Source organism: Typopeltis vanoorti, chromosome 12 (genome assembly GCF_054136105.1).
Source record: "Typopeltis vanoorti isolate ZY-2024b chromosome 12, IOZ_Tvanoo_1.0, whole genome shotgun sequence".
Classification (NCBI taxonomy): domain Eukaryota; kingdom Metazoa; phylum Arthropoda; class Arachnida; order Uropygi; family Thelyphonidae; genus Typopeltis; species Typopeltis vanoorti.
Window position 1 is genome coordinate 30,369,928 of NC_143560.1, and position 12,907 is coordinate 30,382,834.

At 35.3% G+C, this 12,907-nt stretch overlaps 1 protein-coding gene across 1 annotated transcript in view; it reads left to right on the forward strand.

Moving 5' to 3' along the window:
• The window catches only part of LOC150100659 (death-associated protein kinase 1-like), a 441,829-nt gene that overhangs the window by 147,185 nt on the left and 281,737 nt on the right, over positions 1 to 12,907 (forward strand). Inside the window, exon 6 of the mRNA XM_090401850.1 lies at positions 2,632 to 2,730. Within this exon, the coding sequence (XP_090257976.1) occupies positions 2,632 to 2,730 (99 nt within the window). The remainder of the gene's footprint in view (positions 1 to 2,631; positions 2,731 to 12,907) is intronic.

Sequence of the window (12,907 nt, forward strand, 5' to 3'; positions counted from 1 at the left end):
TAGACAGGAGAAAGAGGGGGTGATAGAAACTTCTGAGAGGGCATTATAGGATATCAGTTAATGGAATTTTTCATTATGTGGAAGATGGGGATTAGGACAAGGGGGCACCCATGGAACTTTGTGTGTGGCTAAGAAAGGTTGATAGCTAGCTTTTTCTCTTCTTGTTGGAAGTTTAATGGAGTATTGACAGCACTAGGTAAGATTTAAAACTATTTTTTAGTGTTTCAATATTTTATCTCAGTTACTAAGACATCTTCAGGAATTAAAACTAACAGTTGTAACACACGCACGCGCACACTCTCTCTCTCTCTCTTTCTCTCTCATTGAAACAAGGCTGTGACTCTAGAGTCCTATCTAGGTGATGCATTCTCTATGGACATTTGTAGGATGCCTTGGTTATTAATTAGGATCTGTGAGGATTACTGTTTTCTGAATTTTGGGAAGTTTCTTGTAACCATATTTGTTTAAATTTAGTTGATTCCTCAGTGCCACTGCAGATTCCCCAAAAACTGTCTTTCTTTCTTAAATTTGCTATGATGTAGCATGGTGATTTTCTTTCAGGAGATCCTGTAAGTGGAACTCAACCACATATGCAACACCTTCTTATCCAGTGGCTACAGTTCATATAAAATTTAAAAAATAATCAATCTTCCCACCAATCTGCGACTATGCCTTCAGAAGGATTTCAGAAATGCCATTACCATTCCTCCCACCCTCCATATCTAGGGTATATCAGAAAAAATAGCCAGAGCATTAAAAAAAATGTAACCTCTGCACAGCTTTTATGCCCCACTGGAAACTTGCTACCCTTATCCATTCTACCAAAGATCAGTTCCATCCTCTCTCAGTGCCTGGAGTATATAAAGTAACCAGTTCCTGTAAGTTGGCATACTATGGACAGACAGATAGATCGGTTCATCTGTTTAGATTAATACAAAACTTACATGTACACTCACAACTACAGTCAGTCTAGTCTTGCAGATCATGTATTGGATATCACTCACAGGTTCTCCTAGAAGAAAAACCACCATGCTACATCACAGTAAATTTAAGAAAAAAAACTGTTTGGGGAATCTTCCACGGTACTCAGAAATCAACCAAATTTAAACACAAATACGATTGCAACAAACGTCCCAGAATTTGGGAGACAGTAATCCTCAGAGATCCCAATTTATAACCTAGGCCTCCTACAAATGTCCTCTATGGGCATTTGTAGGAGGCCTAGATAGGAATCTAGAGTCATAGCCATGTGTTTCATTCAGTATTGTGTTGCCTGTGTGTGTGTGTGTGTGTGTGTGTGTGTGTGTGTGTGTGTGTGTGTGTGTGTGTGTGTGTGTGTGTGTGTGTGTGTGTGTTACAATTGTTAGTTGTAATCCCTGAAGATATCTCAGTGACTGAAATGAAATATTGGAAGCATTAAAAATAGTACTTAATCTGTCCTAGTGATGTCAATACTCCATTCAACCTGCAGCATGATGTCCTCCCAGCACTTAAGCCTTAACACGTAGATTTTTATCTCTTAGAGCAGTGAGTGAGTGGAACAGGAACAGTTTGCCTGTTGAAGAAGCGAGTGCATCCATCCTTGATGATCCTTGATCCAGCCGTGGGCATGGATATTTATAATTGTCTGTGAAAATACTATTGGTGGTGGTCTACGGTAGATAGCATTGATGTAGATGATGAAGGTAGTTACGGTTGGTGGAGTGGTGAAGACGGAGCATTGTAGAGCAAGTACCCTCCCTCGATGAGTCCTTGGACTCCCTGGAGGTGTTAAGTAATAATGATCGATGAGTCAAGGACTTGTTATTAAGGATTGATGAATCCTTGACTAACTGGAGGTCTAATAATAATAATGATATCAAACCTGAAGCAGCTTGTAAAAGTACCATGCTTGTGTCCGAAGTAGGATTTCCATTTTATCTAACTGTTAACCTACTATCAGTATTAAAATGCTTGTTTTCCAACATTTCATGAATAGAATTATCATGAAAACAAACGAAAAAAAAAAAAATCTGGCTAGAGAAGATAACCAAAATTCTTTGCACATTTGTTGCATTTATGTTTCTAAACTGTTTATACAGAAACACTTTAATTAAAGCTTTCATTAAGCAATATAGTTTTTGTAATTTATAATTACAGAATAATGCCTATGTTTAAGCTTCATCCATAATGTGAGAATTTATCTAGTCATAGATGGATGTGACAAGGTATTATATCATACCCCCCCCCCTCCCTTGCAAAATATGTAAATGCCTATGTATTTGAATCATTATAGATTATATAGACATTATATAGATATTAGAATGGGTTATTACATAACCCATTCTAATTTGTCAAAATTAGTGTTTGAAGATAGTAACTTGGTTTCAACAGTCCTCTGAATTTCATATACTTGAAAGGATGACAAGAACTCGATGGTGATAGTTTCATAGTCCAGTTCAAAATGATAGCTGTTTTCTCTGAACTGAAGTTTGGAAATTTTACTACAGATGGAAAAATTAAGATTTACATTTGATTTTGATTTGTCTTATAATGAAATAATTATCTTGACCACCCTTAATATCAAAATGCTTCAGATATTTAAAGTATGAATTTTTTGAATTTTCTAAAAACTAAAGTTTTATTTTGCAGGAGAATGAAACACCTTTACATTGTGCAGCAATTAAGGGATACAGTTCTAGTATAAAATATTTGCTGGAAGCTGGGGCAGATCTTGACTTAACAGATAAGGTTAGTTTACAAAACTGATTTTTTTTAAAAAAATATATCGATTCCTCATCATCTCATCTCATCTCATCTCATCCCATCCCATCCCATCTCATCCCATCTCATCTTCCTTTTACTCTCTTTTACCTTGCGGTATCGAGGGTTTATTAATCATTGGACCTCAAACTGTTCACAGGATAATGTGGTCAGCCCTACGCCCTGGTATATCCTATGTCCGTAGTGTTGAGTTCTCAAGGCCAGTTTGCCTGCTTTGCGGGATGAAAAAACCCTGGATAAACTGGAGTAAAAAATCCTGCTGTCCACGCCCAAGACCGGCTAATTTGTCTATGGCTGAGGAAGATCCTTCATCTCCTCACAGGAATCAAACCTAGGACACTCCTTCTCCAGGTATATGGTTGCGAAGTGCACAGCCACTAGGCTAACCACGTGGATGCTCAATTCTTTATAGTCGATTCTTTATATCACATTTAAAAGAAGGCACAATTTTACAACATGTTTCTTTTTTTTAATTAAAAAAAAGCAGTGCTCTTCATATCTCACACTGCAAATTCACATATTCATTATAGATATTTAAAAGATAGGGTGATGATATACACCCCCTGAAACACTCCTTTTTTCAATCAAATGTCATTTCTTCAAAAACTGTTGTTTTTGCTGAGCTTCATGGTTGTTTTACAGTTCTCTGATTAAGAGAATAAGATGTTCAAGTATTCCTAATGCTTTCATCACATTCCACAAACTCTTATGAAGAATACAATCAAATGCCTCGTTATAATCAATAAAAGAATACAGTCAAACGCATCCTTATAATCAATAAAAGAGATGAATACTTCCTTTTGAAATTATCATTTTCTTTCTATAATCCATCTCATATTCATTTCACTCCCTGGTCCTTAGTTTCTCTACCTCTCTTAAAACCTGCCTCTTCTTCTGGCATTTCTGTATTCATATATAATTCCAACCTTTTTTGGATTACATTCAACATGACTTAACTTGTTTGTGAAATTAAAGCAAAAAAAAAAATTTTGAAAAGTTTTTTCAAAAAAACTTTTTTTTGAAAAAAAAAAAAGTAAAATTCTTTACTTTTTTTTTTCAAAAAAAAGTAAAGAATTTTACTTTTTTTTGAAATTGTGATAAATACTGAGATTTTCCAATCTCTATGCCAGTATCCAGAGGTGAGTTATCAAAATGGTGTTAGGTCTACAGATTGAACCACATGAGAACAGGTTGACAATTTGTGGCTTACAGAAATTGGTTGACAGGTGGAAAAGTGGTGATATGAATGAGACATACAAATTACTGAAGGGTTTTTACAAGATTAATATGGACGAAATTTTACAGAACAGGTCTGGCAATGGGAGAACTAGGGGCCATCCTTGGAAACTGAGCAAGAATGTAGTTAGCAGGGGTATCAGGACTAGATTTTTCTTGGAGAGTGGTGAATGAATGGAATAGGTTGCCAGTCTGTTGTAGGTGCCATAACTGTGAATGAGTTCAAAGCAAATATGAATATTGGATAGTGCTTGGCATGGTGTTTAGGGCCTCCCTCGATAAGCCTGCCTCCATAGAGTAGTCCATATTATTAATAATAATAATAATAATAATTTTTTTTTCCAGGTGCATTCACAGATTTCAGTTAATATATTCAGTTCTTCATCATGGTTGCGTTCAACAGTTTCACTGGCACTTTGTCAGCTGCAGATTTCCCTTTTGCCAGCTATTCCAGCAATGGAACAGCTGCCAGCAATCAACTCACTTTCCAAATTCTTTCCTTTCAGATTCTCCTTCAGTATTAACATTTTTCACATACATATCCTCAACAACCCTTTTCCATCTTTCTTTTCACTTCTTTTTCTTCCATCAAACTTCTTTCCAAATTAATTTTTACTACCCCTAGTCTGGAGATAAACTTTCCTGTAACTTCATTTATCTTTCTAAACAGATCTCTTGCTTTTCCTGTAATGTTGCTTTCTTAAGTTTTCTTGCACTCTTTATTTAGATGTTTTTCTTTATCTTTCCTATTTTGTCTCTGAAAATCTGCACCCAACTGGGCCCTTTCTTTGTTTTCTTGAAGTTTCATTTTCCTTCTTTTTTCTGCTACTTGAATAGCTTCATCTGATATCAGTTTACAGTTTTTATTTCCTGTTGATTTAATCAAATTATTCCTTGCTTCTGTTACTGTGTACTTTGTTTGTTTTTTTCCATAATTCTTGGAATTCTCTTCTTGTCTTATCTAAACTTTTTTTAAACCATTTTTCCAACTTTTATTTTAAATGCTTCATTTATGTGTTTATATCAAATCCGATACAGTCTCTTCTGTTTCTTCTTACCCATTAATTTCAATTTAACTTTACCAATCAGTAATTCAGGTTCTCTTCCACAATCTGCACCAGGTAGTGTTAACTTCATTGATTACTTCCACCAAATTCCCATTAATAAAATACTCTGCCAATAATGTCCTCAATTCAGAAATTTGATCTTGCCTGGGGATCTAAATATTACTGAAGGTGAGAGGAAGTTAAGTGATTTTTTTGCAAAATAAATCAGGAGTGTGTTTTGGTACCATTTAAGTTCACTAGCTTATTCTTGTCCCATGAGAGAATGGCAAAGAAATCACTGTTCAAAACATTGGTTTAAGCAGATGTTGAAATTTGAATCAGTTGAGCATCAAGGTTTGTCATGAGGAATGAGAATAATAAAGTGTACTGCCATCACCAATGCTATAGATATGATTGGATGTTAATGAGAGAAGGTCATTTAATGTATAGGATGGATGAACATGGGTGAAAATACATCATATTTTCCCACCAGTGCCAGGTTACGTTACTCTAGCATTGATGTAGAAATTGGGGGAGAGGAAAGCATCCATGAGACATTTAGTGAGTGACGAGAAAGGAAACTGGCAATCCAACTATACAAGGTGGAAGCAGGTGATAGCTTGGTAAGTAGGCCTCTGATCAGATGTCCTGGAAATATGAAGAATAATTATATGACTTTCTGCTTTTTGTCTTAAGGATCTACTGTGAGGTTAGAATTGCTGCATCTGTAGTGATGATCACCAGTTGATGGCCTCCAGGTAATGAAGAAGTTGGCTCTTGATGCCTTTCTCCTGTTTTTGAGAAAATTTAAGTCAGGGCATTTGATGACCACATAGACTTGCTTACAGGCTCTAAGGTAGATATCAGATGAGCATGTTTTTCAATAAGGAAATACCGTGAGCAGGCATATTTAAATAAATTATAATACTGGAATTAACTCACGTAAAATATTATGTCTTAGTATAATTTTCAACTGGGTATCAAAGCATCTTCAGTACAAAGCTAATAGAACAATAACTGAAAATTCCAAAATGTGCCACCTAAGTAGCTAATGTAAGATAACTAAAAACGGTCATTAAATTTCCTAACTTATTAAAAAAAATTAAATAAAATAAAATAAATAATAAATAAATAATTAAATAAAATAATATATATATATATATAAATAATATATGAATGAATGAGTTCAAAGTGAACGAATGAGGTTTTAGGATTAAATGACTGGGAAACCGAGATAAGAAATAAAAACAAATTTTAATGGCATGACTAGTTTTGTCTTTAACAGACTTCTTCAGGTGCAAAAAATAAAAGAGATAACCAACAAGAACCATAAAGGAATTAACTCTAAACAGTACAAAAAAGGTTAGTATATACATTTCAGTGTTAATGCATTGACATTTGTGTATTTAAAAACATTCTCTCTCTCTGACTTCATTGTTGAGCGTATGCATACGCTCACAATCTCGTGTATACGCCAGTATTGGATAGCAGCACAATGACAGTCAGATAGGTTATAATTTGGGTTGCTGTTGAGATGTATAGGATTAAGGATGATTTCTTTAGATTCTACTATCTTTCTTTCTAGTTCATCATAACAACGGAAAATATTAGTTGACTTGGCCCACAGTACTGTGTGGTTCTCTTCATTAGAATTTGCAGAAAAACAGAATATGACTCAACAGAGCACTGACTCGCATTCTCCCATAACTTATGTCTCTCTGCTGTTCTTCGATGTGCAACTCAATGGATTTCTCTGTCTGGCCAAAGTATGGTTTTATCACAGTTGATAGTTGTACCAAATCTGGTAGATGCTGGGATACTTGAGGTTGTTATGCCTAGATTTAGGTCAGTTCAGTAAGGAGTGGAGTTTAGGTTGAGGTGTGAATAAAGTCCATATATTGTATTTCCTAAGAACTATGGCCAATTTGGAAGAGATGGAGCTGATGTAAGGTAGAGAAACGTTACCTTTAACACTTGTTTATCTTTATTATGGTGAGGGAGTGGATTGAACAGGAATTTATTAATAGTTTTCTGGGAATAGCCATTCAGTTGAAAGGTAGTCCGGAGGAAATTGAGTTCTTTGTTAAGTTCTTCTTCATCATAAAGAAGGGAGCGAGCCCGATGTCCAAGTGTACAAATGATTCCAAACTTTTGTGGGAGATAATTGTGAGACTGAGCATTGAGATATCTTTTCGTGTGGATAGGTTTTTTGTAAATCGAAATCTTCAATTTCTCTGCTGAACGGGTCAGTTCAACATCCAAAAAAGGAAGAGAACCATTAAATTCTAATTCAGCTGTAAATTTGATGTTGGGATGTTGATTATTCAGATGGTCTAGAAAATTTTGAAGAGATTCATGGTCATGGCCCCAAACTAGAAAAAATGTTATCTGTATATCTTTTCCAAATTCTAGGTTTTAAAGGGAAAGAGGAGATAACACTCTCATCAGAATCTTCAAGGTAGATGTTAGCAAGTACTGGTGACAATGGGTTTCCCATAGCTAATCCAGAATTTTGTTTGTAGATAGTATTTCTTACTTGAACACTGTCGGTGCCAGGTTATTTTGCGCCCTAGGCAAAGTTTACAAGTGTGCCCCTTATTTCATAAGCTAAAATGTTTCTAATTGACATTAAACAAAATAAAATTGTCTTTCAGGTTAAATTAATAGGGCTTTTTCTATTTTCTTTTTTAATTAATTTGAAAATTCTCTGTTATAATTCATTTACAAAAAAAAAAGTTATAAAATACCGAAATTTAATATTTTAAAATGTTAACGTTTTAAAATATTTATCTTAACTAAATTTTAAATAGCGGTAAGTTCAAATCATTTAGGTAAGGAACAAAAAAGAACCAAGAGTTAAATAGTAAAATAGTGTAATGTGTGAGGGATCAGGAAAAAGAATCGATACCTAAATCATATATCACTATTTAATTTTGATATTTTAGTAAAGTATGAATAAAGCATAGTTTGAAGTTTTGCACCCTAGGCAGTTGCCTAGTTTGCCTAAATGGTAACGCCAGCCCTGTACTTGAAATATCCTGAATGAACACAGTGAGCTAATAGGGCCATGATCTTCTTAGATAATTTATTTTTTAATAACAAGAGAACTTCTTCAATAGGAATATTGGTAAATAAGGAGACTATCTCAAAACTGGCCATGATTCCTTCTTCTTCCTTAATAGTAATATCTTTAAGGCTAGAGACAAAATCCACAAAGTTTTGAATTAAAGATGATGACTTACCGAAGAAATATTTTAAAGATTTGGCAATAAATTTGGAAAGGTTATAGGTTGGAGAATCAATTCCTTCAACAGTTGGTCGTAGAGGAATGTTTTCTTTATGGATTTTAGGTAATCCATATAACCGAGAGATTAATGGATGGAGAGAACGAAGAGATAGACATATGTTCCTGGGGAATTCTGTTGTTGTTCTCAAAAGGATGTTGGTATGATTATCAAGTTCGCGTGTAGGATCTCTTTTGAGGATTGAGTAAGTGTCAGTTTGTATCAAGTGTAGCATCTTGTTGTGGTAATCCTCAGAGTTGAGCACAACCGTAGCATTGCCTTTATCTGCCGGAAGAATAATGATGTCTTTGTTATCTTGTAGTTTCTTAACACGTTCACTGCCATGCTACTTCGGCATAGTCTGTTCCCGTACGCCGAGCAATTTCACTTCTTCAAGGTCAGTACGGTAATCTCGTTGCCGGCGGTAAGCATCATACGAGTATACTCGTAGCTGGCTTGTGTGGCTGGTTTACCAACTACGAGTATACTCGTAGTTGGCAGTGAACGTGTTAATAGCCTGCCGTCCTAATGAAGAGACGTTGTTGGTTGGAGGTTTGGCATTGTTGATGATGAAAATGGATTCCATACGGAGTAGGTTTGCTTCTTTGGTGGTATGTTTTATACAGCTATCTAAAGCACAAGTGTTGTCTGTATCCCTTGAAATGGATAAAATTGAGTATCATGCAGTTATAAAATTCTTTGTAAAAGAAGGTTTGACGCCAAAAGAAATTCATTTGAAGTTCATAAAAGTTTATGAGCACTCTTCTCCTTCATTTTCGACAATTAAAAAATGAGCTGCCGAGTTTAACAGTGTCCATACCAGCCTTGAAGATGATCCACGTGAAGGACATCCAAAACAGTGTAACAACACCAGAAATCATTGATCGAGTGCATGATATGGTATTGGATGACCGGTGAGTCAAAGTGCGTGAAATAGCTGAGACTGTAGGCATTTCAAAAGAACATGTGAGATATATTTTGCATGAAGAATTGCAAATGAAAAAGCTTTGCGCAAGATGGGTGCCACACTTGCTCACAGCAGATCAAAAATGCACTCACATGAAAATATCTGAACAGTGATTGGAGCATTTTAACAAGAATACAACTGATTTTGTGCATTGATTTATTACTATGGATGAGACCTGGATTCTCCATTACACACCAAAATCCGGACAGCAGTCAAAACAGTAGACAGAAGCCAGTTGTTCGGCGCCAAAGAACACAAAGTCGGTTTCATCAGCAGGAAAGGTCATGGCATTGGTGTTTTGGAATGCTAAAGGCGTTTTGTTTATTAATTATCTTGAAAAGGGTAAAACAATAACTGGGGAATATTATTCCTATCTTTTAACCAGACTAGATGAAAAAATTCGTGAGAAAACACCCGATTTGCAGAAGAAAAAATCTTTCATTAGGACAATGCACCTACCCACAAAGATATTTTGGCAATGGGAAAATTAAGGGATCTGTACTATGAATTGTTGGAACAGCTACCTTATTCCCCAGATTAGACTCTTTCTGACTTCTGTCTCTTCCCAAAACTAAAACTAAAACTAAAACCTCGTTGGTCAGCATTTTTCTTCGAATCAAGAGGTGATTTCAGCTGTAGAGGGGTATTTTGCAGATCTTACTGAGAACCACTACAGGGACGGGATAATGACACTGGAACATCGCTGGAATAAATGTATTAGTCTTAAGGGAGATTATGTTGAAAAATAAAAATAATTTTGAAATTATAAATTCATTTTTTCATTGTTAGGCTGAGAACTCTTCAGACCACCCTCATATATATATATATATATATATATATATATATATTTTTATATATATATATATATATATATACACGAATCCTTCACAAAAGTCGGTTCCTCGTGGAATGGCTTTATAAAGAAACATGAAACTTTACTTCACTCTCCTAACTTAAACAGATCCGATGGTCTACATATATCCCCCTTTGTGGGAGATAGTACTTTTAAATCAGCTAATCTTTCTTATTATGTATATATATATATATATGTGTGTGTGTTTTTTTTTTAATTCATCATCATCAAATTCCTGCCATGTACCCCAAAGGGGTGTACAGGATATGATAGTACTACATGAAAAATTTACATCATTACTAACTTCCTATCTACAAATTTCCTCCAGATCAGTCTGTTACTTGTCAAGACTCCAATATTATCAGATCTTATATTTCTGTTGTCTAAGGCACTTTGTACCGTATCAATCCACCTATATCTTGGTCTTCCTCTGGGTCGTTTTCCTGCCAACCTGGCAGAGAACACTTGTTTTGCCAATCTTTCCTCGCCCGTTTTCTGTTTAAATGACCATACCACCTGATATTAGCTCTGCTAACGCATTCCTGGATGCTGACAATGTCAAGTTCTTTCCTAATATCCTCGTTTTTAATATGATATTGCCATTGATGCCATCTATTCATTCCTCTAATATTTCTCAGGATTCTCATATCTGTGGTCTCTGGTCTTTGGTCAAGTGTTTTACCTCTGACTCAACACTCAGATCCATAAGTTAAAACTGGTTTGCACACTGTATATGGCTAATTTAGGTCCGACCAATTTCTCTCTTATTCCATATGAATTTATTCAATTGACTTCCTACTATTCCAGCTTTATTGATTCTGTTGTCTATTTCCATATTTAATTTACCATCTTCACTAAAAATCGTACCTAAGTAGGTGAAATGTTTTACTTGTTCCACAGGTTCTCCGCTCATAATGCTGTTGACATTTTCAACGATTCTGCCTATTTTCATTGTCTTTGTCTTTTTATTGCTGACCTTCATACCATATCTATTACAACAGTTATTCAATTTAGTCAAGGAATCTTGCAGACTCGTAGAGGATTTATTGATAAGTTTAACATCGTCCGCATAAAGCAAAGAGCTGACATTAACATCTCTAATTTTGATATCATGTTCAATACCACTTTCGTTCATAATGTGATCCATATGGATCATGAATAACAGAGGGGATAATGTACATCTTTGTCTCACACCAGATTTAACAATTAAACCATCTTCCTGTACTTCCATCAATTCTAACTGCTAACTTACAACTCAAATAAAGACTAAGTATTGCTTGATATAATGACCCATTGACACCATATAACTGTAGCGTATTGAATAGCTTCTCTCTTGGAACCTTATCATATGCCTTTTCCAGATCGACAAAACTCAAATAGAGATCTTTGTTATTTTCCCATGATTTTTTGACTATTTGTCATAAAGTGAAGATCTGATCCTGACAGCTTCTATTTGGCCTGAATCCAGCTTTTTCTTCACCAAGCTTCTACAATTCTTCTCAACTGTTTCTCAAGTATACTTGCATATATCTTACCAGGAACACTCAGTAGGGAAATACCTCTGTAATTCTCACATTCAATTTTATTTCTCTTTTTATATATGGGTACTATGAGAACTCTACTCCAATCATTGGGAATTCATCCCTCTGTCCAGGCTTTCTGAACTATGCAGTGCAGCCACTTTAAGACTTTTATACCACCATACTTCATCATTTCTGATTGAATTTCATCTACTCCTGCTGCCTTTCCACATTTTAAGCCTTTGATGGCTTTTTCTACTTCAAGTATGGATATGCATTCCTGACTATATGTCTGTTGAGTGTTTTTTAGCACTGTGCTATCACTGCTTGTTTCATTTAGCAATTTCTCGAAGTAATTACTCCATACTTCAAGGATATCTTTTTCTCCTGTTTTCATGTCACCTTTATCATCTCTAACTCCTTTTCCAACATTCTTTGCTCCATTTCTAAGCTTCTTCAACAACCTCCAGAATATCTTACCACCTTGATATTCTGGAGGTTGATATTTATTTTCTTTGTTCTTGGCAAAGTCCTCCCATGACTTTTGTTTAGCTAGTTTTACAAAGTGTTTAGCTTTCTTACATTTGTCTCTGTATTCTCTAAGAGCACAAACTGACTTATTTGTCAGGAACTTTTGATATTCTTTCTTCTTTTCCTTCACTGCCTCTTTAACTTCCTGTGTCCACCATGGAGTTCAGATTTTTCTATCCTTGCAGACAACCTCACCACATGCCTCTCTGGCTGAATAAATCAAGGTTTTCTTCAAGGCTTGCCACTGAATCTCTAAAGTTTGGTTCCTGTTCTCAAACTCTCATTTTTTACTTTAATAATCTTTGTGTATTTTAGTCTACGGTTCACATCTGAGAGCTGCTCAACTTTAATTCGCTTTAAAACTTTCTTACATGTTATTCTTTTCAATATGAAATTCAATTTTATTCTGCTCAAGTCTAAATAGTGATCACTTCCAATTTCAAATCCTCTGTACACTCTGGTGTCTTGCACAAGGGAGAAATCATCACAGAAGGTTCAGCTACCTTAGTTGAACCTTCTGTGGGACCATAGGCACAAATAAGTCTCATTGTCCAGTTCCCCATTCTGATATTTGCCCACATCACTCTACTTGAGACTGCCTGCCATTCAAGAAGATTAGCCTTGTATTTAGTGTTGAATACTATGACTACTCCTTCTTTTCCTTAATTGTAATTGCCTGAATATAACATTTTGTATTTATTACTCAG